Here is a 27,203-nt window from a genome sequence, read left to right on the forward strand (position 1 = left end):
CTCATTGTCTGGTGGCCAGAAGCCCTCCTCAGTTCCCCTGCCTCTCCATAGGGCAGCTCACAGCTTGGGAATCTGTTTCCATTAAAGTGAGCAAGTGAGAGAGCCAGGAGAGGGTGAGCTAGATGGAAGCCAGAATCTTCCTGTAACCTAATCCTGGAAGTGACACCCCATCCTGTTGCTGTATTCTATTCATCAGAAGTATGTTATTTGGTCTACCCCAAACTCAACGGGAGAGAACAACAACAAGGGCATGGATGCCAGGAAGTAGGGATCATTGGGAGCCGTCTCAGAAGCTGCCTACCACAGACATTTAATGATACTTGGCTTAAAAATTAACCTACCTTAAAGGAATCCCAACCAGACTGCCTTAACATTAGAAGCATGCACATCATTGGTTTCCTTGTAAAACTGATCCAACCTGCTTTAACAGAGATGAACCAGAAGTAAACTGGCAGGTATACTTTCTAATAATAAATTTATATTTTTTGTTTTATTATATAACTATAGATATATTAATTGAAGGCCATTTATACAAGACAATATCAAGGGAGGTCAGTTTGCATAACTCCAGGCTTCACATAGCCTTATGAAGTATGTCAATGTGTTTTTCAAAGATAGTGCTCCTTTCTTTTCCCGAACATCTTCCCAGTCATACAAATTCACAGAAAATAGGCCACTTTAAGTATTTAACATAAATTTTGTTTTTAGTGAAGGGCAGGCAACAGTAAATCTAAAGGTAAAATACCAAGCAAAAAAGGCAAGTTAATGCACAGGCTTTACGCTGATCAGAGTAATCAATTTTAATTTTATTTCTTATTTTAGAGGGAAAAGCCAATGTATTGGACAATATTGAATACTGATCTTAATAACCAAAATTTAAGTCTTCCTTAAAGATCCCATCAATACGAAAGACTTCAGTTGTCTTCGGACTACTCACCATTTAATGCTAAGATGGCAAGTTGAATGGCTTAACAATATTTAGTAAAACAATACAATGTAATAAAAGCAAAAGTATCTGTGTCAAGACACAAATGACTTGCATCCTTGAACCTGATGTGAACAGCACATTTACACGAAATCCTAAACTTTAATTTATATTCCAACTACAAAATGCCATCTCCCAAAAATCAACTGGTTTTTGGTGCAGAGAGAAAGTGCTAGCCTTCCAGATTAAGAGTACTCCCTTTGATAGCACCTTTCTCCTTGAATCATTTCCTAAATATTTGTTCAAAAATATTAGTAGCCCATAAAACCTGATGTGATTTTTAAAAGGGTATGATCATAATGCAAGGTTATAAAAGATGTAACTGAGAAATTGTGTTTTAAGTACTTTATACATGGGCAGAAATGACTTATGAACAATCTATGTAGCTTGCTTTTCAAAAGATAAAATAGCACCACTGAGGGGAAATCCACCCTTTCCTTTAGCTGAAGCAGCAATTTTTCATGACTTGATTATATTAAGACATGGAAGATAAAGCCATGATCAGCTACTATTACCCAACATAAACAATTCTGTTTCAACCACTGTGAGTTACAGCAGCCATGAGGATTAATGCTAGTGACCTGGACTGTCGAAGCCCTTTAACCACTCATTCCCTGAGCCATTCAGTGCTCATGGCCTAGACATACTTATTTGGGGCTTAAGTTTGAATTGATTAATCTTACTTAAAAGATGGCTTTTTAGCTGCCAAACTAAAACAGACGGGTCATCTAAAAATTTAGTTTTTTTTTTTTTTTCCCCACAGTAGTATGAGTTAGCAATTCTAAAACTACCTTTCACGCATTCTAACCTTGAGCAAATGAGTAAATATACTGAGGATAATGGTAGCCAGGTTTCTTTCTGTTGATGGAGTTACAAATATGAAAAAACAGAAGACTAAAAAGTAGTGATAGACTGGAATTGATGGTATCAGTATAACCTGGTAGTTTTTAATAGGTACAGAGATATAGATATTTGTATGCATATTCGTCTGCTGAGAGGAACTACAAGCAATGACACACGAGAAGCAATGAGCAAACCTAGCACTCAGCTCATGGTTCCTGGATACCATTTTCCATGAAAAGCAAGCAGAGCTCCTTGAAGAAATGATTGATTCCAGGGCTGGGGCAGGGAAAGTAAAAGATGAGCTGAGAACATCTGGTTGTACCAAAAAGTAAGAAAGGGCTTAAATGATGAGGACATGACACATCTGGGGCTCCTGACACACAGAGGACACATCCTGGCACTCCCATTGATCAAATCTAGGACAATGAGAACATCAAAATAAATAATGATGGTAATGGATTTTAATGTTAACTAAGAAGCCATGAATCCATCTGTTATAAATAAATGAGTGAAGGAGAAGGGAAACATTTCCTTTTATCAGAATGTCAACAAATAAATATAGATGGAATGATGGAGTTAGAAAATCTGTCACTCAGTTGGATAGGGACTGGGGGGATGGACAGGTTTGTGTCCCGTGGTCAAGTGTTCAGTCTCTTCAGGGCACAGTGATATACCAAGAGCTGTTTCTCAATGGGCATACAATTATCTGCTGCAGATGGCATGACAGTGCTTCAGAATCCCAAGGGTCTGTGTCATGATTCTTCCACTAGACTTGCCATAAATTCCACACCACATCTTTTCCCATCACTGACACCACTAGGATCTGCTGGATCATATGGTCCAACTGTTAGTCAGGGCTGCTTGCATTGAAGCCTGGAATTGTCACAGAGCCCTTTTCTGTTCTGGGTCCTATTTAAAGGGGGCAGCCTTCCATGTCACTTGGTACCTAAGCCAGAGCACTTTTCCTAGTTGTAGAATGTGTTGATTCCAGAAGCAAAAGAGGCCTACAAAGTGCCCTACCTCCTTCTTTGTGGTAAAGGCTGTAAGAGGCAGCAATTGGTCTTTCACTTTGGAGGGGATATCCTGATACTCCTCTGACTGTTGGACCTCTAAAAACTTTACTGAAGTGGCTGGTCCCTGAAGCTTCATAGTGTTTATCTCCCATCCTCTGGAGTGTATGTATCTTACCAAGGTCTTCGGCATACTAGCCACCTCTTGCTCATGTGTCCAGTCAGCATGATGTTGTCAGTAAAATGGACCAAAGTAGTGTTCTGAGGGATATTTAAGTGGTCCATATTTCTTCATATTATGACAGGATGGGAGAGTTAACACAGCCCCAAGGCAAAATTCAGTCTAAATGAATATCGCTGACTGTTCTTCATGAATGTGAACTGTTTCTGATACTCTTTTCCAGTTGGAATGGAAAAAAAAGAAGTATAGCCAAATCAGTGATATACCATGTATCTGAGCCCTTATTAACTGTTCTACCAGAGTCCAGCACAGAAAGTCCACTGTGATCACGGTCTTCACTTGGTTAAATCCATAGTATATAGTCGTTCTCCAGGATCCATCCAGTTTCTTTAGGGCCCAGACTGGTAAATCAAAAAACTAGGATTGGGATTAGCACCCCTGTGTCCTTTAGGTCTTAAAGGATCAGTGGCACTAATCCTCACCATTGCCCTAGGATACAATATTTTGCCTGACTTACTATCTTGGAAGGAGCGATGGGAAGTTACAGAGGGCTCCATTTGGCAGTCCCCACTATGCTAACTCCTACCTCCACAGACCTGGAAACCAGTGCAGCAGTTACTCCCACTGCCACAAATATAAATTCCAATTATGCACTTGGGGACTGTGAAATGACCACTGGGTGGGTCCATGGACCCAGTGGGCCCACTGTGAGACTAACTTTAGCAAGAACACCTGGTCTGGTAGGCTCCCATTCTAACAGTAAAGCTGTGATGTTGCTTTACATCTCTGGGTATAAACATCAATGCTGATCCGTGATCAATAGTCTTCAAAATACCCGATTATTCTTTCCCCAGGGTACGGTCACTCAAATAGATAGCCCTAGAGTCCTTTGAGAAGAATTGCCATGCACTTATGTACTTGCCATGGTGTGGTAGGGTTCTTCCTCCTAGGAACCTATATTTCCTAGGAGGAAGAACTAGGTTCATATTTCCTATATGAACCTATATTTCATATATTCAGTTCTGGATCTGAAAATTGTCTTAGGTCTGGGAACTAAGCAAGGGAATCATGACTTTTTATTGCAATTACTGCCCTCAGCCTCCAGCTCCTCTATTCTTGCTTTATATAGTAACAGACATTAATGAGCACCCTTGTGGACTGCCCATCTATTTCCCCCCTAGGGAGACTATTCTCTATTAGCCGTCTCCACAACTCCTTTGAGTCAAGCTCCTTTGGCTGCAACGACCTTGCCAGTCATTATGGTAATTGTGGCCTTCTAGCTTCTGCCAGTTAAGCAACACCACCTGGCCTCTTTTTCTTCAGGGCTCTATTATTCCCATGGATGCTAATGAGCCAGCTCTGTGGCTGCTTCTCTTACCTCCATCCCTGGCCTGCAAACTTCTCAGTGATGTTGGTGCCTCTCTCACCACTGTTTTCCTGATGGCCTTGGGTGAATGGTGTATCCTCTGGGCACATTCATGGAGCATAATCCTCTGATGCATCTTCTGTTCTGGCATGCCCACTTTGCTCAGCGTCTTTATTCCTTCCTCTATAGTCTGCCAGTACTACTCATTTTTCACTTTGCTGAGAACTGGCTGTATTTTTCTAAAAGCCATCCCATTATTAGCAAGCTTCCCCTGAACACTAGGGTCTGACTTAGTTTGTGTTACTGTTAACAGAAGACCACAGACTGAGTGACTTAAACAACAAACTTTTATTTCTCACAGTTCTGAAGGCCGGGAAGTCCAAGACGGAGGTGCTTGCAGATTTGGTGTCTGGTGAGAGCCCATTTCCTGGTTTGTAAACAGCTGTCTCTTTGCTGTGTCTTCACATGACAGAAGGGACAAGTTAGCTCTCTGGGGCCTCTTAACCTCCAAATCACATTGGGGATTAGGTTTAAACATATGAATTTTGGGGAGACACATTCAGTCTATAGCAGAATTCTTGCTGGGGTGTTAAATCCCCCATACATGAGAAAGTGCGCCCAAGTCAATGATTTCTTATTCATCTAATCCCATATTCTCACCCCTTTGAAAAAACACCTTTAAAATCCAATCCCAGGAGTCCTTTCCTGGTTCCTGCCAGTAACGTCAGTTAAACCATGGAATTTTTTAGGAGAATAGTCTCTTTCCTTCCTTATCAGGCCCAGCATGTCCCAGCTGGGTTATGCTGGGATTTACCAGTGACTGGATTTGTTATTGGTTAATTATTGGCTTGACAGCCGGGAAAGAAAGAGGAGGGCAGTGTTGGGGAGGAGGGCTACTGCCTTGGGGGCAAGGGGCTTCTTCAGCATCTTCCAGCACAGCAAATATTCTAGTTCTCACTAGAGAAAGGTTACTACCACTGCAAGCCCTGAGAGTCCAGGAGTCACAGGGGCATCCATTGGATGACCCCATCTAATGTTTAGGATTCTAGGTTTCCCCACCTTCACGTTAACAGACCCATCCTGGCAAAACATTCAATGCTCAAATGTCTTTGGAGCTCTGTGACATCAACAATTAGCTGGCTCTTCAGCTTGCAGTTCAACCAAGTCTTGTCTTTCAATGGTGACAAGGCCCTCTCTATAAGCTACCACAGAGGCTCTACAGCTCTCACACTTAGCTGTTAACTGCTTGTTAACAGCTCTGTTTCTCATTTTCCTTCAGCAGTGCTCCAATACAACTTAGCAGTAATCAGCCAACTCTTTCTTTGTAGGTATTATTCCTCCCATATTTTTCAAATACCTGCATAATCACACCTACCACAGTTCCCTTCCACTAGGACATTGTCTCAACTCAACACTGGTGAAACCTTAACAATTTATCTGTAACTTTACGCCAGGGGTGGTGAGTGCCCCATCTACCCACCAGGGTGGCATCTTCTGGCCAGGTAATGAACCTGTTCTGAATCCCACTTTTACCATCCCAGAGGCCAAGATGGGATTAAATGTGTAAGATTTTTATTAGAGGAAATATCTGTGAGAGAAAATGGGGAAGGAGCTGGGCAAGACTGGGTAAACTGTCACACCATGATGCAAGTCTGACCCCAAGTGAAAGAGAGAGGGGAGGAAGACTAGGTAGAAGTGTCCTAGACTGCAGTGTAGCCTATGGAAGGCTTGGCAAGACAATTGGAGGAGTCCCTGACCACTCATTGGCCATGAGAGGAGTCTTCTGTCTCCCAGAAGCAGGCCTTAGTATCTCTACTACGCTCAGTCACTGAGCTATGAAAGAAGCAAAGAGTTAGCAAAACAGTGATGGATTTCTGAGCACAGCAGCTGGGGCCCTTGGACAATTAAGCTCCTTAGAGCGGGAGTCTGTGAGGTGCATTCTCATAGCCATCTCTTCATCCTAGCAAGAGGCAGAACTGGGATTCAAACCAGGTAGTTTGGTTCCAGTCTATACGTCAACCACTGCAGTAAGAAGGTATCTCTTAGAGCTGCAGAGGTCTGAAATAAATGGTCCTCTATCATGTCGAAAATTTACACAGCAGGTTGGACCAGACTGGTAGGAATCATTACACTCCTCTAAGGAGTTTGTACTTCATTCTACAGACAGTAAGGAGGGGAGAGGGGCACATCACAGATTACTGTATATGAATATATTCCATATGCATTGCATACACACATGAATAATTTATAGACCCATATGTAGCTTTAGTTTCTTGTGGTATAAAAAGGTTTAGCAGACTTGAAAACAACTGCAACAGTGATTCCTGGACTGCATATATGGTAAGATGGTCAGAAAGTGCTGACAAAGCATTCACATCGTGTAGGAAATAAAAACTTGAAAAAAAAATGGACTCAGACAAATTCATTTTCACTATTTACAATCATTATCACTTTTTATAAAATCTTACTGTGGTACAGGGGATCAAAATTTCATTTAATTTTTACTATTTTATTACTAGTATTGAGAATTATCTTCTACCATTTTTATGCAGAGACACTCTTTCCACTTATGCTGTGTGTCAAATAGCCATAAATAACCACTATTTATAACATAATTCCCTGGGAATCTGTGTAAGCTCCCAACAATCAATTTACAAATGAATTCTATAGAATTCAACCTCTTATAAAAAAGAGGCTACATGTTTATTAACTAGTTAGTATTGCAAAAAACAGGTATTATTAATTCTACTTTATGGACACAGGAACCTAGGCACAAAAATATTAAATTATTTCTTTGGTCCACACAACATGATCAAATATGAACCTAGAACAAGAGATTAAGTCAGATTCTTATACACCTATACTCATTAACAATACAAGTCTACAACTGCAGTAAGTCCTACAATAGAATATTGAAACTTAGAGATGAAAAGAATCTCAGGAGGACATTGGTCCAACTTTCTGTATGAAGGCAGGTATTATCATCTTATTACAGAGAACAGAAAATTAGTTGATCAAGGTCAATTCTAACAATTAAGAAAAATTCAAAGCCTCTAGAAACTCATCATATGCACCACTATTATTTATTACACTTCAAGGGGACATATGTGAATCAGAAAGGAGTTTTTGGATTTCAGACTGTTTCACTTCCTGACTTAAGTGTAAAAACATAAACTGTGAACTCAGCAAAAGCAATTTATGAATTTGGGACTACGATATGTGTCTAAATGATGGTTTAGGGAACTATATTTATAGCCTGGCACCAGTAAATTTTTGTTCACTTCTAAATCTAGATTCCAAATATACACATTATACTCTGAGGGCTATTAAAGGCACAAGATAGCTTTCAGAATTAAGACTTTGGGATGCAGTTCCACACAATGATTTCCTATGTTCCCTAGTTCTGAATGATATGATTATAGTACAAGATTTTAAAATAAACATAAAAGTTAGAAGCAGTAGAAGAATTTTACTAGCAAATAACTACTTGTTACATATCAAACATCTTTGTAATGTTCTGGGTTTCAAACGCTTGATCTACAGGCATAGTATATATACTGTGCCTTATTTCACCAGGGACTGGAGTAATCTTACTACATGAACATATACAATAATGACAGGTACAAAATATTTGTCCTAGGAAAAATATATTTAAAAAGAAATGCAAGTATGCAAGTCAGGATGGATGTTAAACATGAATTTCAAATTTGGCTCTTGAGCTTCCGGTCAAATCAAAGACAGGCAAAATTCTTCCTATGAAAAAGTGGCTTCCAAAACATTTTTTAGAATCACATTCTAAAATATCTTATATGGGACTTTATATAAAGGGCACTGTATGACACAGAGGACAACATACCTGACAATATCATACAGCAAATATGGTTGTTTGATATGGTTACTTCAAGTAGCTTGCTTAGGTGAAGGTGGAGTGTTTAAAATTAAAATGTTACTCAGCAAAGGTGATGGTGCTAGGGGCTGCTTTTGCAATACACATTGTTTTTACACTGAAGGATTCTTTTTATTTATTTATTTACATCTTTATTGGAATATAACTGCTTTTCAATGCTGTGTTAGTTTCTGCTTTATAACAAAGTGAATCAGCTATATACACTGAAGGATTCTTATACGTGGATTAGTTTTCTCAACTGGATAGCAACTCCTATTTAATGGCTACGAGACCCTAGCACAGAAATTAAAGGTGACTTGACACGGCTAATATTATTACATCATTTAGGGATAAGCCTAATATTTGAACTTCTAGATTCAGCAGGAAAGCTTACTGTCTCTCATGACTTTAACAGGACTGCAATCCAAGGCTTCAGAAGAATTTACTGGAAACTTTACCCTTCCAAAAGGGTGCCCTCTAATTACAGGGTATTAGTTTGCTGCATATGCATGTATAGTACATTCTGGAGATACAGAATTGTAAATAGTTTCAGTGTTCAAAAAAGCAGAAACACCCAATTTTTAATATTATGTGAAAAGACTTCTATAAAGTACCCAAAGCAGCAATACATATCACTCAAACACACTGAAATGTTTCTTAAACGTGCAGAAAAGGCCATAGGCAGCAAGGAATAATCAACAAGAGAAGCATCTGCTATCTAATCTTTCTTTTGCAATCTGAAGCTGGGAAATATCTAGAGAGGGCATCTAGCCTGCATATACACACCCCATTTTCAAAGATCTCTATTTAGATCTCTTGTCTAGCTTGTTCTTATCTTAAATCTTAGCACCTACAGTCTAGGACTAATTCCTTTTATCTTATCAATGAAGATGATGAATCACTATGTTCCTTTAACATACTTTTACATACTTGGAAAGACTTAAGCAACTAGTTTTCTTTCATTAACAAAATAACCACAATTATTTTTATCTTTCCCTAACATCTTATTTACTAATCTTTAGACCTATTCTTACTGAGGCAACCCTTATTACTTTCAAAACATACAATAACTGTTTGGTACTTTAACACGAGCTTTACAAGTTCCCAGGATTTAGATTATTTCATGATTCATTCAAACACTAAGTTTTATTTGTAAGTGGCAATGCTCTATCTTGGAATCAATTATTCAAAACAATATTCTTTCTAGGTACTGTGGTAACTGATCTCATATAGCTTACATTCTAGTGGGAAAAAATAAACAATAAACAAGATGTCAGACTGAAGTGTTTTGAGAAAAATAAAATAGGGGTAGAGAGGGTTTTTGTGAGGAGGTATCATCTGATTTGAAACCTCTAGGAAGGTAGCAGTCCTGCAAAGATAATGTTCCAAGCAATTTTTGGCTAAGGCAGGTTTAACTAATTATTCTGATACACACACACACACACACACACACACACACACACACACACACACGTATGTATATCTCCTTCTGAATTATATGACCTTTCACTGCTCCCTACTGAATCTTCTTGTTCTTATTTTGAAGATAAATTCTATCTTTTAAAAGCTTTTCATTACCTCCTTAACTGGTATATCCCATAAAGTTTAAGAAGCATGCCTTCTAATTTAGACAAGTATTTCATAATAATATTAGCCAATTATTTCATTTAGGATGTGCTTTTGCCAAATTACATTTAACAATGGGTGAAAAATAACAATATTTGAAAAAACAAAAGTCATGTTACTGGATAGGCCTAAATGAATTTTTCAGAATACTTTGGTGATGCTTTCTTTGCAGGCAAAATAGGCTGAAAGCAAACTGGCAGAGTATGACCCATTCAGAAGATGAAGCTGAAGGGAGGGTGGAAAGTTGAGTGAATCACTGATGGGTTGGTCTAATAGCAGTGAAAGTGCCCAAAAGAGAAGTAGAGATTGATAGATAGGTCGCGTATGTGGGATGAAGAAGCAAATCAACTGGCAAGGCTGGAGAAAACCTTCTACACCACACTAACTCTTTGAGACATGCTGCCACCACCTGGGCAACAGACAATTTTGAAGTATGGGAAGATTTTAGTTGTGATTATTAGTTAAAATTAACAATTACAGATTTAAAAAATTACTTTCATTTTATGAAATCAGCATTTTTGTCTAGTCTTTGACATTAAAAAAAACAAGCAGGGATTTTTGGGGCCAGATCTGTTTAGAATTCTGCCCTACTTTTTAAGTCTCTGGTTCCTTATCTGTAAAATAGGTATAAGAATACCATCCTACAGAGTTGTTTAGTCTAAGGATTAGTGATAACAGATACAAAGCATCTAACCTAGGACCTGCTACACAGTAAGTATTCAATAAATAGCCTTTAAAAATTATTATTCTGCAGTATGGTCTTCCAAATGTTACTAAAACCCGACTATTACTTTTTAAATTACATAAACGTACCTGTTAAGAAATGTATCTGCATTGTGGGTTTTTTTTGTTTTTTTTTTGCGATACGCGGGCCTCTCACTGTTGTGACCTCTCCCGCAGAGCACAGGCTCTGGATGCGCAGGCTCAGCGGCCATGGCTCACGGGCCTAGCTGCTGCGCGCCATGTGGGGTCTTCCCAGACCGGGACACGAACCCACGTCCCCTGCATCGGCAGGCGGACTCTCAATCACTAAGCCACGAGGGAAGCCCTGCATTGTGTTTTAATGGTAGGAAAAACTCAGAAATAAAACTTAGGGGAGAAACCAATTCTATCAAAATAAGTCAAATATGTGAAACGTTACTGCAGGAAATAAGCACAAATTGTTCAGCAGGTAAGGAAGCTCTTAAAATCTTTAGTTAACTCTAGATTATTATAATAGAATCTTATTCAGGCTTTACTCATTCACAATTTTGACATCAGTCAGGGTGAAACGTAACTTTGTATCATTCAAGAGAAAAAAGAGTTTTAAACAAACTAATGAAAGACTAGGACTTCCTTTCTTAAGAGGAAAAAAGCTCAGAAATTTTTAAGGCTCCATTTTCTTTTTTTAAAAATTTTATTTCATTTTTTATACAGCAGGTTCTTATTAGTTATCTATTTTATACATATTAGTGCATATATGTCAATCCCAATCTCTCAATTCATCCCACCACCACCACCTCCCCCCCCACCTCTTTCCCCCCTTGGTGTCCATACATGTGTTCTCTACATCTGTGTCTATTTCTGCCTTGCACACTGGTTCGTCTGTACCATTTTTCTAGATTCCTCATATATGTGTTAATATACAATATTTGTTTTTCGCTTTCTGACTTATTTAACTCTGTATGACAGGCTCTGGGTCCATCCACCTCACTACAAATGACCCAATTTTGTTCCTTTTTATGGCTAAGTAATATTCCATTGTATATATGCACCACATCTTTATCCATTCTTCTGTCCACGGGCATTAGGTTGCTCCCATGACCTGGTTATTGTAAATAGTGCTGGAATGAACACTGGGGAGTAAGGCTCCATTTTCAAAATATAACTGCAATAGAGTAACTAGTGCAGATGGTGATGTGATATGCTACAAAGGAATTATTCTTATGCAAAGACAAACCCTCCTTAATTAATAGTGCAAGCTTTAGTTACTTTGGTTAACGCTACACAAACGGTTAAGATTTTATTTCTTAAAAATAAATACAAGCAGACCTTATTTCCTTGTTATTCTAAGTTGATATTCTGAAACACATTTGCAAGAGAATAAAAAGCCAATTAAGGATCTTTCAAATAAAGACTAAGCCTTTAAGAAAACTGGCTATGGTATTTCCACTAAATTCCTTATTCTGCTGCTGCTTATGAAGCCGAAGTCAGAAAAATGGCCAAATCCAGTCCAATCAACAGAATTTTCAAGCTGAAAGAACCCCAGAGATAACCTAATAGCTTTCCACATACACAAGAGGAAACAGGCTCAGAGTGACTGATCAGAGTATCAGATCAGCAGAGACAAGGCCTATGAATCTCAACTCCCAAGCTGAGACTCCTCTAGAAAGTATTCCGCAGCATCTGAACCAATCTTGATGCCACCTTTCATTAAGGCAATGCAGGTAGCAGTAGGGAGCTCAGCTGTGGCAACCGCTACGCTATTCCTGGGCTTTCAGCCTGCCCTGGAACTGGAAGCTACATCAGTAATATTAGACAGTGAAAACCTGATTTACACTAGAGCCAAAGACCTACCGAGGCTTCCTTCTTCTGTGCCTTTTATTCCGGCCCAAGACTCCTATGCATTTCACAAGGGATGCAGCAGAGTGAGCTACAGGGGAGGCAGTAATGAGGAAAACTGTCTAACCGTGATTAAAACAACATACGCAGGGCTTCCCTGGTGGCGCAGTGGTTGAGAGTCCGCCTGCCGATGCAGGGGACACGGGTTCGTGCCCCGGTCCGGGAAGATCCCACATACCGCGGAGCGGCTAGGCCCGTGAGCCATGGCCGCTGAGCCTGTGCATCCGGAGCCTGTGCTCCGCAACGGGAGAGGCCACAGCAGTGAGAGGCCCGCGTACCGCAAAAAAAAAAATAATAATAATAAAATAAATAAATAAAACAACATACACATATTGGTCTCTGGAGTGAAGGACGTTAAAATAAATTCTGACCCTCTCCTGGAGTTACTATTTGGGCAAGTTTACAAAACCACATAGAGTTACCATCAGCAAGTCAAGTTTTCAGTACACACAATCCAATGACTGAGTCTTATTCTGGCTACTAGAGATACAGGATAGGTCCAAGCAGCACAAGCTTTGAAACCATCATCCAAGTTTTCAAACAAGAATGAATAAGAAAACAACTGCTAATACAACATACAAACATTAACATATGCCCAACAAACAGTATTTTAGATCATTAGCTTATTTGCCAAAAGCCTGTTCCCTGGTAAATAATAGTTACTGTTATACCTAAACTAGTTATACATGTCAAAACTTGCGCCTCAAAGAGAACATTCTATAGCATTTCAAGAATAAAAACCTGCTTTATTTGGCACGCAACAGTGAAGAGCTCTTGCAACATTTGAAGAGGTAGTCAAACAGAGCAGTTCAGTGCAAGAGACCACAAAATCTGATCACCAACCAAACCAGAGTTAATCTCTCAGTTCCTTTAGTTTAGAAGACAATATATTAACTCACTCTTTCTGCTTGTTGACTTTTGAATCCGTTTATTTGTGTATTGGAAGAACAAGTACCTCGGTGGGAACTCTACGCCCAGTTTAATTATTTATCAAGTTTACTCTGGGCAAGTATCGATCATGCTTTTGTGAAAGAGTTAAGTTCTTAAATTAAAAACCCCTCTTCACACAGCATGGCTGCATTTTCCCTTAATAACAAGGTTCGATGGACCCACCACGGTCCAGCTGCTGCTTTGTCTCCTCGACGTGAGGCGTTAACTATTGTCCAACCCGCAGATGAGAAGGTCAAAGAGTGGAGTGTGAACCCGAGGAACTCGCTAGAATCCTTCAAGAGTCGCAGTGTCACCCTCACCTTGACTCTGGGCGGTTTGTGGGAACCAACTCCTTTCTTGCCGCCGCTCTCTGGCTGGAGTTTCCCAGGGTCACGGACCTTACCCACCGGGGCCCTCCACCCACGGCCGGGCTCCTGCAGGGGAGCGGCTGTTCCCCGGCTGACTTCGGGGGCAAAGGTAGGGGGCCCTCCGTGCTTCCGGACCGGCTCCCGGAGGCCGGAGCCCACCCGAGCCTCAGGCAAGACGTCGCCCCGACAGAAGGCGCGAAACTCGGGCTCCGAGCCAGCGACCAGCCGGGCGCCGCCGCTCGCCCCACGTGGCCTCACCTGCCGCTCCCCGGAAACCCGGGCGCCGCCCCGCCCTCCCCGCGTGCTCGAAGTCCGGGTCCCGGGCCCCACACAGCAATGGCGCAGCCGGAAACTGGCCCCTCGACTTCCTCAGGCCGGATCCAGGCAAGGGCCGGCCTGTGGGCGGGTCGGGAGAGCCGCGGCTTCCGCCTTCCTGCTTCCGGCCTGGAGGTTAGTTGGGAGTTGGGGGTCCGAACCCACAGTCTCGGGCGAGCTGTAGGGGAGGCCGGTGGTGGCCGCAGCCGCAGTTTTGCCCCCGTGCCCGGCGGAGGCGGCCACGGCGCCGACGGCCCAAGGTGTGGCGGGGACGACCTCTGATTCCCGGGGGCCGCCCGTTGTGCGAGCTCCGCCGGGCCCGCGCTCGCCGAGGTGGAGGGTCTGGGGAGCGTGGCCCCAGGGGCGGGCGGCCGGGTGCGGTGAGGAAGGAAGGGTGAGCGAGGAAGACACAAGGAAGGAGGGGAAGTGCGGATGGCTGTGCGGTGCCATCAGCTGCAGCTTTAGGCGCCGCGCGGGTCTGGCCCGGAGATCAAGCCCGGCCGATCCTTCTCGGAAGGAAGAAAATATTCATTGGAGTGTGGGAGGCGCGTGCGCTTGGGGTCCGAAATTGAGGTGCATGGGAGGTTTGTGTCCTGTGGACGGTAACTCCTTTCTGTGTTAATGGCTAAAACTCGGCCATAACCGGGTCCTTCACTTCCGCTTTACTCTCTATTGCAAAGTTCTTTTGCTCATCTCTGAATCTTGCATTAGTTAATTCATTACTGGGCTGGAGAAGCTGAAGAAACAGATGGATATCCGTAGAGCCTGGGCTCGACTGTGTGGGTGGGAGCCTACGAATGGGATGGGGAGGCTAGGATATTTAACGATATCTTAGGTACTTTAATGTGTCTTCAGTTGAAAATATGAAGAAGTTGTGATAGGATGTAATTAAAACCAGTCATGGTAGTTTTATGTAGGTGATGGGATTTTGGGTGATATATATTTTGTTTTGCTTATCTCTGGGTTTTCTATAAAGAACACAAACTGTATAATAGGGAGACCAAAAAAAAACCTTTTAAGAGTAAAGCGGTGTTTGATTTTGCGATTGTATACTTAACCCTATAAACAAATAATTGACTTTTTTAGTATAAAAAGTTCAAGATCTGGGAATGGATATGCTGTAACATATCAGTGAGCTAACTTATTTTATATGTTAGTGAACTTCGTAAATAATTTTAGTTTTGAAGTAATTTAGTAAAATATTTGATTTCCAGTAACTAGGATTTTCTTACAGGGCATTTACCATTGTGTAATTATTTCTTTCTTAAAATTAGAAAGCAATAGATATTAAATGTATTTAATGTGCCAGGCGATTTTACATGTCATTTATAGGTTGCATATAGAGAATTTACCATTTAAAATTGTATTATAATTATTCCTTAAAGTTGACTTTTAACGTTTTTCTTTTATCTATTCTTCAACCCAACCAGTATATAGAATTTAAGCATTCTCTCAGAAGTGTATGGTAGAGCTAAAGAAGACAGCCAACCAAGGGTCATCTGAAATTGTGATTGGCTAATAATCCCAGGACAAAGTTAGAGATCACTACTCAAAGCATAAGGTAGATGATTTTTTAAATCCCAGCTGAAATTTTAAGTGACTGTATATACACCCATTCCTCCCCAGGTATTCTGATTCTCCACTTTGAATAGAGATCAACACAAACATGAAGGTTGAAAAGCCTCTGGGGCAAAATAGAAAATGTCACTCAAATCCACAACATCCTCATTTGCCAGATGGCCCTCCCTTACCAACTCAAAACGGAACAAAATGCATGGCACCTGTAATGGTTAATTTTCTCATCTATTAAAGTTGTTCTCATTTACTAAATTATGTCCTCAAATAGGAGTCCTCAAAGCTGAAAGAGGGCATAAAATAGCATGTCACCTTTTGCTTATAGAACTCTGCATATGAATGGATATTATGGTTCCCTTACCCTCTCTTTTCATTCCTGGAAACAGCCATCCATTACCTCCCTTTCTCCAGGCATTTCACATATTCTGTGGCTTTCAAATAGCAAATTTGATGATTGTACTTTTGTTAATTAGCACTTAATAGAACTAAGGCTATGTAAAAAATGACATAATGGGATTCAGCTGTTTCCTGGAATGAGCACATAAAACTCAAAATTCTTTGAAAACTCTGCTGCTAAATAAAATTTGTCTTGAATATAGGAGGCATATGAGAATGCCTAGTCCTTATGACAGATTCCACATGGTTTTTCCTTTTATCTTCTATAGCTTCACATCTTTTAAGTGTCACTCTTCTGGTTGTCCTAGGTGAATTATTTTTTCTTACTAGAAACATTAGTCCTTATTAAAATAGTACTAATTAGTACTTTTTAAAAACAACCAACCAAACTATTGAGTGATAATGGAATTCTGAGTTAACTGATTGTATGGGGTACCTTTTTCAAAATTTGATTAACCACATAGGGTTTTCTCTTGTTGTCTCTCCCCCCACCCCCTGCTTTCCTAAGGCCTCTACAAAGATGTTTGATATAAAGGCTTGGGCTGAGTATGTTGTGGAATGGGCTGCAAAGGACCCATATGGCTTCCTTACAACAGTTATTCTGGCCCTAACTCCATTGTTTCTAGCAAGTGCTGTACTGTCTTGGAAATTGGCCAAGATGATCGAGGCCAGAGAAAAGGAGCAAAAGAAGAAACAAAAACGTCAAGAAAATATTGCAAAAGCTAAACGACTAAAAAAGGATTGAAGGAATGAACAGGCTCTGCAACCAGAGGAAAATCATCTGGAAAATTATGCAGCTTTGGAAGGACCCATTAAGGTTTCTTTTCAGATCTTGTGACAGTATTATTTAGTAAACGAAGTCTGAGCATGTGGAAGAATCATGTTAGTTCTCACCTGTACTATAGCAACTTTTAGGCTTCGGTGTAGAAGTCTGTTGACAGTTACTGTAAATTGGCATTTATTATGCTACAGATTCTTTATAACTGACTTAGTCATTTGCCTTTTTGCAGCATATGTACTAAAGTGAAAACATCCTGTGGAGAAAAATGGCTTTAGATTATGGACTCTATTCAAATAATGGCTTAAAATGGGGTCCTGTTCTGGACAAAGGAGATTAAGAATGTAAAAATCAGAATTGTCCTGAGGTGAAAAGCATGCTTTGGCTTAAAAGAGATACAGTGTGTTAATCACATCTTTTATCATTATTACTTATTTCTTGAAATAGAATCATTTCTGGCTTCCTCAAAGCAAAGTATTATTCAACGAGTACTTCTATTTTCTGTATTTTTCTCATTTTAGCTTTTGAGATACTGGTAATTACCAGACATTCTGCATTTTTAAAAATCTAATTTTATGAAGAATTCTCTTACTATCTTGACCATGTAGAATACCACTTACTGGATATAACAATTTTTGTACTTATGAACACTGCCATTTTCTTAGAGATGACTTGAGTAGATCAACACTATGATTTAAAGCTTGGAGTAAAAATGCCAAACCTTGTAGTACCTTGGAACCAGTTAATTCTCAGTTGTGCTATAAGTAGAAATGTGAAGTAGTTAAAATGTCTTATCAAATAATTTGCTGATTATATAATACCACTTTTGTTTTTCATTCCATTCTTTTAATTCATGTGGTAGTGATGTCCTTTACTTTTTTGATCAAACAGGTTCATGGTGAAAATTAAAATTCACATCTCTTTTAAGGAACTTTTAAAGAGTAACAGTTAAGTCATATTTCATAAATGGTAAAGAAAGGCTTAACAGTTGGAAAAAGTTTGTTTAGCATAGTATTAGTTGGGTGAAAAAGGTGTAAATCATGTCAAAATTAGAATGTGTTATAGTTAGAAATAAAGGGCTGAAGGATATTTCCTTCAGTTAAGTAGTATAACTGGAACTTTTCACTTTAACATGGCTTTTATAAATGCATGGTTAATAATTTTGTTGTCCGTAATTAATAGCTTATTAATGTTTTCCTCACCCCTGATAATGAATCTTAAATTACAAAAAAAATTGTCTAAAAGCTTTAACTTAAAAATGAAACTAGATATTGAAATAAATTTGATACATTTTTATAAAGAGGTCCTGGGCTTTGTTTTTTTTTTGTGGGGGGAGGAGTAATAATTCAAGTTAAATATGTTATAGAAGTTAGACTTTTCAGAGGGTTACAAATTTCATTTATAGATAAGCATGCAGTTGACCCCTGAACACCACGCTGGGCTTTGTTTTTTTTTGTGGGGTTAGGAGTATGAGTCCTCCCTTGCAGTTGAAAATCCCTGTATAATTTATAGTGGACCCTCCCTATACATTGTTCCTTCCTATATGCAGGTCCTCCATATCTGCAGTTCCGAGGTCCCTCTGTACCCACAGTTCTTCATCCGTGGATTCAACCAACCCTGGATCATGTAGTATTGTAGTATTGACCACTAAAAACATCTGTGTATAAGTGACCCCACACAGTTCGAACCCATGTTGTTCAAGGGTCAACTGTACTTGTAAAATTTGAGAGCAATGTTTCTCAAATATGAGAACCTAAGGACCTCTGAGAATGTTTATGGACTGCTTGAACAATACTTATTACTGTTATTTTAGGTTGTCAGTGCCTACTTGGTGCCAGTGTGATCAACACATTGCAGCTCCAAGCACTGAAATAATTCAGTGTTTAATTACAAATTAGTTATTCAGGTGATCTAGGATAATGCTTTTTATATTGTCATTGAAATTTAAACAAAACTTACAGTTATCCACTAAAGCTATGGTTTCATTGCTCATTGTGACAATTTAAAGGTATTTAACTAAAATAGGTTTTTCTATAGTCCCTGTTAGTCTTAATACAATTTTGTATTTGTTTGGCATAGGCCATTTATTGTTTCTTCAGCTTTTCCCAAAATTTATGGAGCCTTTTTATACATTTGAGATCAACAAGGTTTTATAATATGTGTCTATATGTTTGTGTGTGTTGGGGGGTGGTGTAAATTAGAGACTATAGAGCTACCTCGATTTAAAATGGATTACATCCTGATAAACCCATTGCAAGCTGAAAATAATTTACTGAATAATGTACTGAAAGTGAAAAACAGAATGGTTGTGTGGGTATCGGTTGTTAACTTGTGATTGCATGGCTGACTGGGAGCTGTGGCTCCCTGCCACTGCCCAGCATCACAAGTGTCCTACTGCACACTGCTAGCGCGAGAAAAGATTAAAACTCAAACAACGTTTCTGTTGAATGTGAATGTGTATCGTAAAGTTGAAAAATTAAGTTGGGGACTGTGTATTATGAGTTTTGAGAGTCTTCAGAAAAATCAATCTTTTATTGTAACATACTGTTATGGTTACAAGAATCCCATTTACTGTTACCCAGAATAACTCTTTTAAAAACTGCCTACATATTATGTTGTTTCTGAAGTTCTTAGAACTAATATAATCAATTATGGCTGGTTTTGAAGGAAAAACAAGCTGCCTATAACAAACATTTTACCACCAAAAAGTTTGTGCATCAGAATTTGATCCATAGCGTCCACGTGGTAAACTTCAGCATGGTGTTACTGTATCAGATGTGCAAGGGGATTTTAAACCTATTTCCTGAAATTACAGTGAGCAAACTTGAAATAAGTTCGGATGCTGTAAGCTAGAAACCCAATGTTGAGATCCACTATTAAGTAACAGCTCGTCACCCATTGTTAGGGGCACTTTATACCTCATCTGGTTTTAAGTTAGAGGAAGTCTGATACCTATTTAGGGATGATTGCTTTCAGGTTTGCAACTGATTATAGGATCACTCTGATTTACTTCATATCTGTAACATATAAGGACAAATTCTGTATTTCTCAAACATTAAAGGGGATTCCGTGTTCAAATACCAAAAGTTTCGGAAACACAAGATAAGACAATTCATTTCTTCATGATTTCTTGGAGTCTTTTAACCTTCTTTGACTATCATAGACTCTTTTCTTTTCCCCCAAAGAACACAAATAGTTTGAGAAAGCCTAGTCTAAATGAATTCAGGTTACATTTTAGATAGTGTGGTTAATGAGACAGCATTAAAAAAGTCAGTATGATGGTATTGGGTCAAGGCTGATGAAATTAGGAAGTAAATGAGAGCCAGAAATCAGTAAAAATGGAATGCAAAAGGATAACATAATGGGGAAAAATTATTTCCTCCATTTTTTTTGATTTTTAACTTCAGATATCCAAGGCATAGCTAATAGGCTAGATTTATATGGTTAAACCCAAAAGGCAACGCATGTATACCTGAGCAGTTTGTATAATAAGGCCTTTGGGGGAAAAAATGCTATATGCATGTATAGCAGAGGCACAGGAAGTCAGGAAGGATTTATCTGAGAGAACTTAAGGTATGTATGACACTTTAATTATTATTATTATTTTAAATTAATTATTTTTGGCTGTGTTGGGTCTTCGTTGCTGTGCGTGGGATCTCTAGTTTTTGAGTGGGGGCTACTCTTGGTTGCGGTGTGCGGGCTTCTCATTGTTGTGGCTTCTCTTGTTGCGGAGCACGGGCTCTAGCCTCGCAGGCTTCAGTAGGTGTGGCACGTGGGCTCAGTAGTTGTGGCACGTGGGCTCTAGGGCTTAGGCTCAGTACTTGTGCGTGGGTTTAGTTGCTCTGCAGCCTGTGGGATCTTCCCAGACCAGGGCTCGAACCCATGTCCCTTGCATTGGCAGGCAGATTTTTAACCACTGCGCCACCAGGGAAGCCCCAATTTAATTATTTTAAAATGAACATTTTAACTTTTGAAATTTAAAAATCTGCATGGGTTTTGGAGTCTGTCTTGAAAAGATGAAGAAAAACATTTTCATTAAAAAAAAAACTTATAAATTCCCCAAATATAACTTTAAAATATGAAATATGGTGGACAAGTGAATATTTTATGTGAAACTCTGATTCTGCTTTGCATGTGTCTGGCTTAAAAGCCACATATAAACACAAGATTGTTTAGAAAGGCAATCTTAATTAGGCCAAGATTATAGTTCAGTTTTTATGTAGGACTAAATCTTCTCAGAACTCTGTTCTGATACCACCTAACAGTGTAAACCAGTCATCCTAAAAATGTTAGTCTTGAGGAAAGGAGTGTGGATGGATTACTACAAAGTTTATTCTCAAAATCACTTTGAAAGTTCATACTTTACTAATAATGGGTGGGCCAGTATCATCTTCTTATGTAACGTAACTGTTGGCTAAGATTTTCTTTTATGTAAAACAGGTATTTTAAAATGAAAACCATAAAAATTAAAATTAATGTAAATTCTGTCATATATTAAGATATTTATAAACAGCCTACACAACAAACTTTTGTAAAATATGTATATAGAATACAGTTAATAAGCTGATAGGAATTTGGTAGTAGACACATTCTATTCTAGCATGTTAGAATTTACAGTTTTTCCTGTAACCTGGGGTTCAAGAACATCTTACTTTACAGTCAATTATACAACAAATTTTATCTCTTTTTATATTGCCTAATAGCTAGTTCTTTTTTTGCCTCTTTGGTAAAATGTAATACTACTTTGGAATAATGTAAAGAGACAGAATGATTAACTTGATATTAACAGGGCTGCTGGAACGTTAATATTACCACCTAGGGGCTTTTTTTTTTTGTCATTTCATGAGTGTTATGGTGATTACATTTGATTACTTGTTTCAGTATAACATTTTATAAAGTTGTATTTTTCTGTAGTTTATTTCTTAAGCAATTAACATTTTTACCTTCTAATATTAAGTAAAAATCTCAGTCCATATTTATTGAGTAGTTGCTACAATGTCAAACACTGTTAGAAGACCTCTATATTAGAATTAGAACTCTGTTAGCAACAAAAACTTGGTTGTGCACTTCAGAAAATGTATGACACTTTTATATATAATCTGTTTTAATGTTGTCATCTGTCTATAATTTTCTCCAATATAGAAATCACTGTAATCTCCACTATCAGTGGAATCACGTTCTGAGAACTCTGCCCTATTTTCTATTTCTTCAAAGTAATTTTTAATCTCACAGAACTGCAATTACTGTACCATTTCTCTGTTTACCATCTTTTCAGACTTTTGTGATAGATTGTCTACTTCCATTGGTCCTAATTCTTCTTTAAAACTCCAACCTCAATTCCACCATAAAATAGCTTTTGTCCCATCTACTATATCATAGGGTGTTTTTCATTTATCAAATAAATTTTCTTGGCCTCCATGTGTTTTTATCCTGGCCTCCATGTGTTTTATCCAAGTTCATGTTTTTGATTAGTTCTTTAGAATCTTACAGAGTGCCTCTACAGAAATAGCAGTCTTCTCCTTTTATATTTGATCATTTAGGACAGTTCAATATTTACCCTTATCATTTTCTACCAAGATATATTTTGGGTGGTTTCTAAATGATCGTAAGGATCTAAAATGTACTGAGCATTTACAGCTACAAGATACTTCTCAAGGGAGCAACTCAAAGAGGAAAAAAACTAAGCAAATTTATAAACAGAGAATGAAGACTAAATCAAGTGAAGGATTTAAGTCTAAAAGAAGTTAGGTTCCTATAGTTCATAAACTCACACTTCTTATGCATAGTAAAAACAAGTTCTTAAGTTTACTGGAATAGAGAACTATTGTACAGTCAGAAAATACGAAGTAACTTTTTACTTTTACTTGTTAAAATAGTCACATACATATATAAATGAAATGATTTTACCACAGTGCATTCATTGATTGTGGCTCTTGCCATCTTGTGGCATCCAGGATCCTGGCTGAAAGGTTTTACCAGTGCTGGTGGGAGCCACCGAGGATTCTTCTTTTCCAAAGTACGGAGCAGAGGCATGCCCTTTAATCTGAGTTTGAACTGGTGGAGCCAAGTGTTCCTTGCTGCTCTCTTCTCTGAGGAGTTTTTCTTTTTCATAAAAGTCTTTGGTTTTAATTTCTTCTTTATGTTTTTCATTCTTCATTATTTCCTGCATGCATATATAAATGGAAGAAATCATTAAATTCCTAGTTAGAAGAAAACTCAAACTACAGGTTTTATAAAAATAAAATAGCTAAAAAAAATTAAGTACATATATACATGATACTTGCCTTGCATTTAAATAATATATAGGTATGTACAGGGTAAGTCTGAAAAAGCTATCTGATTATATAGCTTTATATAAAGCCATATAATGATAGAGTGATGTTATTTTGAATTAAACAGCTATCTCCTTGTATACTATAATAAAAAGATGAGAGGGATAATGAAATAGAAATATTTACTACCCAGTAAGTGAAACAAACCACTTAACATGAAATATTACACAAAAGCATAAAAGTCACTCTTACCAAAGATTTTCTAAATTTAACAGCTATTTACTGCCTCAAAAACTAATCAGTGATTTGTACTTTCTATTGGAGATGAAGTGAAGGTGAGAGGGCCTCAGAAGGATGCTCCTGCCAGTCTCTTCTCTGTGGGACTTAAAGCATGGTTAGCGCCAGGACCAAGTCCCATCTATTTCCCTTTCGCCTCTGGAGTGGTATGGCAGTGAAGAGGAGGACAGAAATGGAATCAGAGTTCAGCAAGCCTTAGACACCAGTTCCAGAGAGGCACTTTGCTACTGGAAATGCTTCCTCAAATCAGTGCAAGCAATTTGTGCAATGCAGTTTTGTCACTCAGATGTGCTATTCTATTTGTAAGGATCTATACCCCGAACAACAATGAACCTATTACTGTATTTCATTGAATACAAGACCATCAAATTTAAGATGCATCGCTGTTATAGGTACCACTAAAAAAGGCAAACTCCTTCACACATCCTGATTTCAGAGATGTTAAAATTTGAAGATATGCATCTTAAAAACAGATGAATAGTAATTACGTCTTTTACCTTTATTGATTCCTTCTTCCTCTTCTATCTTAATTATTTCTAAATGGGTGGATTTTTTTTTTTTTTTTGGCTGCGCCTCACAGCTTGCGGGACCTTAGCTCCCCCACCAAGGACTGAATGGGCGCCCTCGGCATTGAAAGGGCAGAGTCCTAACCACTGGACTGCTGGGGAATTCCCTGAGTGAAATTTTTAAATGTTCTTTTCGCTTATCTGTATTTTCTGATTTTTCTTTAAGAATATATTTGTTGGGCTTCCCTGGTGGCACAGTGGTTGTGAGTCCGCCTGCCGATGCAGGGGACACGGATTCGTGCCCCAGTCCGGGAGGATCCCACATGCCACAGAGAGGCTGGGCCCATGAGCCATGGCCGCTGGGCCTGCGAGTCTGGAGCCTGTGCTCCGCAGTGGGAGAGGCCACAGCAGTGAGAGGCCCACGTACTGCAAAAAAAAAAAAAAAAGAATATATTTGTTATTTATAATATGAATGTTAACATAACTAATATCTGACAACATTGACAAAAACAAATTCTCCCAAGTTATTTTAAAATTTCAACATTTAAAAAATTGACACATCTGGGACTCCCCTGGTGGCACAGTGGTTAAGAATCCACCTGCCAATGCAGGGGACACGAGTTCAAGCCCTGGTCCAGGAAGATCCCACATGCCGCAGAGCAACTAAGCCCGCCTGCCACAACTACTGAGCCTACACTCTAGAGCCCGCGTGCCACAACTACTGAAGGCTGCGCGCCTAGAGCCCGTGCTCCGCAACAAGAGAAGCCACCGCAATGAGAAGCCCACACACCACAACGAAGAGTAGCCCCCGCTCGCCGCAACTAGAGAAAGCCCGAGCGCAGCAGCGAAGACCCAATGCAGCCAAAATTAAATAAATTTATTTAAAACAATGATTCCTTTAAAAAAAATGACACATCTGGTTATTTAAATATATGATGCAATCTTTCTGTTTCTAACATGAATTTCAAGCAATAATAGTTCTCCAAAAAGGTAAACCCTGATATTTAAAATCACATTTAAAATAATGGTCTATACTTACAGGAAAAGATTTGAGGAGATTGTAGTGTTATAGACTTTTAGACACAAAGAAGGGCCCATCTAATGAAACCTCTCCTAAAGCAAACGTGAGGGAAGGCATATTTATAAATATTCTTGTAATTTCTATAACAGATCAATTCCCTATGAGTAATTTAATAACCACAGTAACTATGAGTTTAGGGACAGCTGCTATGAGTGAGGGTGAGAGTCTGGCTTTGCCTTTCATATACTCTGTAGAATTCTCAGGTGGGGTGACCATATGTCACAAAAGAAACCCCTCAATATGATACTGGAAATAATGGAAGTAGGTGGAAATATTTTTCAGTCTGAGGCCATCTCATCTTCACTTCATCTCCAGACTCTTCAAGACCCTCTATGAACTGGTGTGTCAGCCCGGAGGCTCTTTCTCCTGAGCAGAATGAAAGGTTCACGAGGGTTGAACTTGCACTAGTAGCCCACCACAGGGAGCAAGACACTACTGAGAAGCTGGTATAAAGCTTGCTTGGCTTGGTATAAGAGCATCAGTCACATTGCCTTTAGGGATTTCAGCTCTACTGTTGCAATCTTACAGCTGGTGCAAGCCTATGCCTTCTGCATGAAAGGAAACTGAGGGCAGAGAGCTGTTCTTCCTTTATTCCTGCCTTCATATAATTTCTCTTTACTCATCATTACTCTGCCAAGTAGTTTCTTTCTTATAACAGCTATTTAGGCCAATAAAAAGTCAATCTGAATATGTTAATTATTTTAATATGAAGATTAAAGATTTCAGAGTTGAAAAACATGGAGACTATAGTTTTTCCTAGAAAAGAATTTGTCTTTTTTTTTTTTAAACTAATGGTTACCAGACCCCTGCCAACAGCTTCCAGAAAAATTACACAGAACATAAATCATTTGTGAAAGGAAATCTAGTTTTGTAAATATTTGGAATAGATAAAATGAAAGTAGTTAGGTGGAAAAAATAGGAATTTGTAGACTAAAAGAGAAACAGAAGTAATTCTGTAACAAAGCCTATTTCATAGCAGAAATTACTATAAAGCAAGGATTTTTCCCTTACATTATTTCCTTGGAAACATCACCTTAAGTCTCAATATGTATATCAATAAAAACATTGTTTGTTTCAGCATTTTAGGGATAAACCAAGGGTAAGTAGGTCTTCACATAAATGTTTGTATGTTTAAAGCAAATATTTATCCTTTTGCATACCACTTTTCACCCTGTCAGTATTCTTTCACATTAAAAAAAAATAGTTGTATGGATTTTATCACTTGCATTATACCATGACTTACGTAATGTCTACCCCTATTTTTGTTTCCAATATATCACTTTTTCATAAAAAAAAAAACAGAACTCTGATGACTATCCACATACATAGTTCTTTGACCCAAACACATAGTTGCAATCCCAAATCTACCTTTTACTATCTGTGACACCAAGAAAGTCAGTTAACTTTGTTCAGTCTCAGTTTCTTTATCTGAAAATGGGAATACAGTGACTATGTATACATAAAATTTACATCTCAAATACTCATATGCATACTGTTCACACTGTTAGACCTTCTGAAAGTTTGCAGTTAAAAACATGGGCTTTGAAGCAAGACAAATTGCATATAAATCTCAGTTTTGCCATTTACTAGCTGTGACCTTGTTAATGTTGCTTAACCTCTCTGTGTCTCAGTTTCCTTGTGTGAAATGGAGATTACAGTACTGCCGCCTTCTATGGGCTGTTGTAAAGACTGGGAAAGAACTGGCTATTGGGCAGTAATAGTACAACAGAAGATGTTACAGGTGGATTTTTAAATAGTGATTGTTTATTCTATTCCGTTAAAAATAAACACACCAAACTTATATCTGTCCCTCTTTCTCAGGGTAGAAATGTAGTCTCAATACTTATGTCTTTAAGTACTTAAAAATTTAACCCACTAATTTGTGACATACATTGAATAACTATTTGTTGTGAACATTTTGTAAATAGCAGGATCCCTACATCAATTGCTATCCTTATGAAGAATGAACAAAATTCATAATTTTGCCAAGATGAAAAAATCTCCAATTTAATGTGCTACAGTCTCCAACAAAGGCAGCAACCACTACCACTGGATTGAGAACAGAGGTGTTAGTAAGACATAATCTACTGGCTTGAAAACAAGATGGAGTAACTGGTGTCAGACTAGTTCTTCTGCCATAAACAACTAGAAAACTGGACAAAAATACTAAACTTTTCAGATACTAAA

General features: G+C 38.7%; 2 protein-coding genes and 1 long non-coding RNA gene across 10 annotated transcripts in view; 1 reads left to right on the plus strand and 2 right to left on the minus strand.

Annotated features, from left to right (window-relative positions):
- Positions 1-14,136, minus strand: part of LOC117203417 (uncharacterized) — a 35,320-nt gene extending 21,184 nt beyond the window's left edge. Inside the window, exons 1-2 of the long non-coding RNA XR_004486168.2 lie at positions 13,749-14,136; positions 342-421 (exon numbers count right to left, since the gene is read on the minus strand). This is a non-coding gene — a long non-coding RNA (uncharacterized LOC117203417). The remainder of the gene's footprint in view (positions 1-341; positions 422-13,748) is intronic.
- SMIM15 (small integral membrane protein 15) lies at positions 14,133-18,164 on the plus strand. 4 transcript variants are annotated; one of them, XM_049707965.1, is made up of 3 exons: positions 14,133-14,371; positions 15,542-15,672; positions 16,709-16,841. In XM_049707965.1, the coding sequence occupies exons 1-2, from the start codon at positions 14,133-14,135 to the stop codon at positions 15,546-15,548; spliced, it is 246 nt and encodes an 81-aa protein (XP_049563922.1). In that variant the 3' UTR covers positions 15,549-15,672; positions 16,709-16,841. The 4 variants fall into 4 exon arrangements, with proteins under 4 accessions (XP_049563922.1, XP_033293781.2, XP_033293783.1 ...); XM_033437890.2 differs by lacking the exon at positions 16,709-16,841 and adding an exon at positions 16,591-16,609; XM_033437892.2 differs by having other exon boundaries at positions 14,277-14,505; positions 16,591-18,164.
- Positions 18,165-22,707: 4,543 nt separating this feature from the next.
- Positions 22,708-27,203, minus strand: part of NDUFAF2 (NADH:ubiquinone oxidoreductase complex assembly factor 2) — a 184,693-nt gene continuing 180,197 nt past the window's right edge. For 4 of the 5 annotated variants that reach the window (XM_049707948.1, XM_049707951.1, XM_004275185.4 and 1 more), the window contains one exon: positions 22,708-23,023. In XM_049707948.1, coding sequence (XP_049563905.1) covers positions 22,778-23,023 — 246 coding nt within the window. In that variant the 3' untranslated portion in view covers positions 22,708-22,777. The other variant, XM_049707950.1, reaches the window with a different exon arrangement.

Source organism: Orcinus orca, chromosome 3 (assembly GCF_937001465.1).
Source record: "Orcinus orca chromosome 3, mOrcOrc1.1, whole genome shotgun sequence".
Taxonomy (NCBI): domain Eukaryota; kingdom Metazoa; phylum Chordata; class Mammalia; order Artiodactyla; family Delphinidae; genus Orcinus; species Orcinus orca.

What these genes read in the sequence shown, in the direction of transcription:
- SMIM15 (XM_049707965.1), top strand. Translation starts at nt 14,133, where the DNA reads ATGGCGCAGCCGGAAACTGGCCCCTCGACTTCCTCAGGCCGGATCCAG.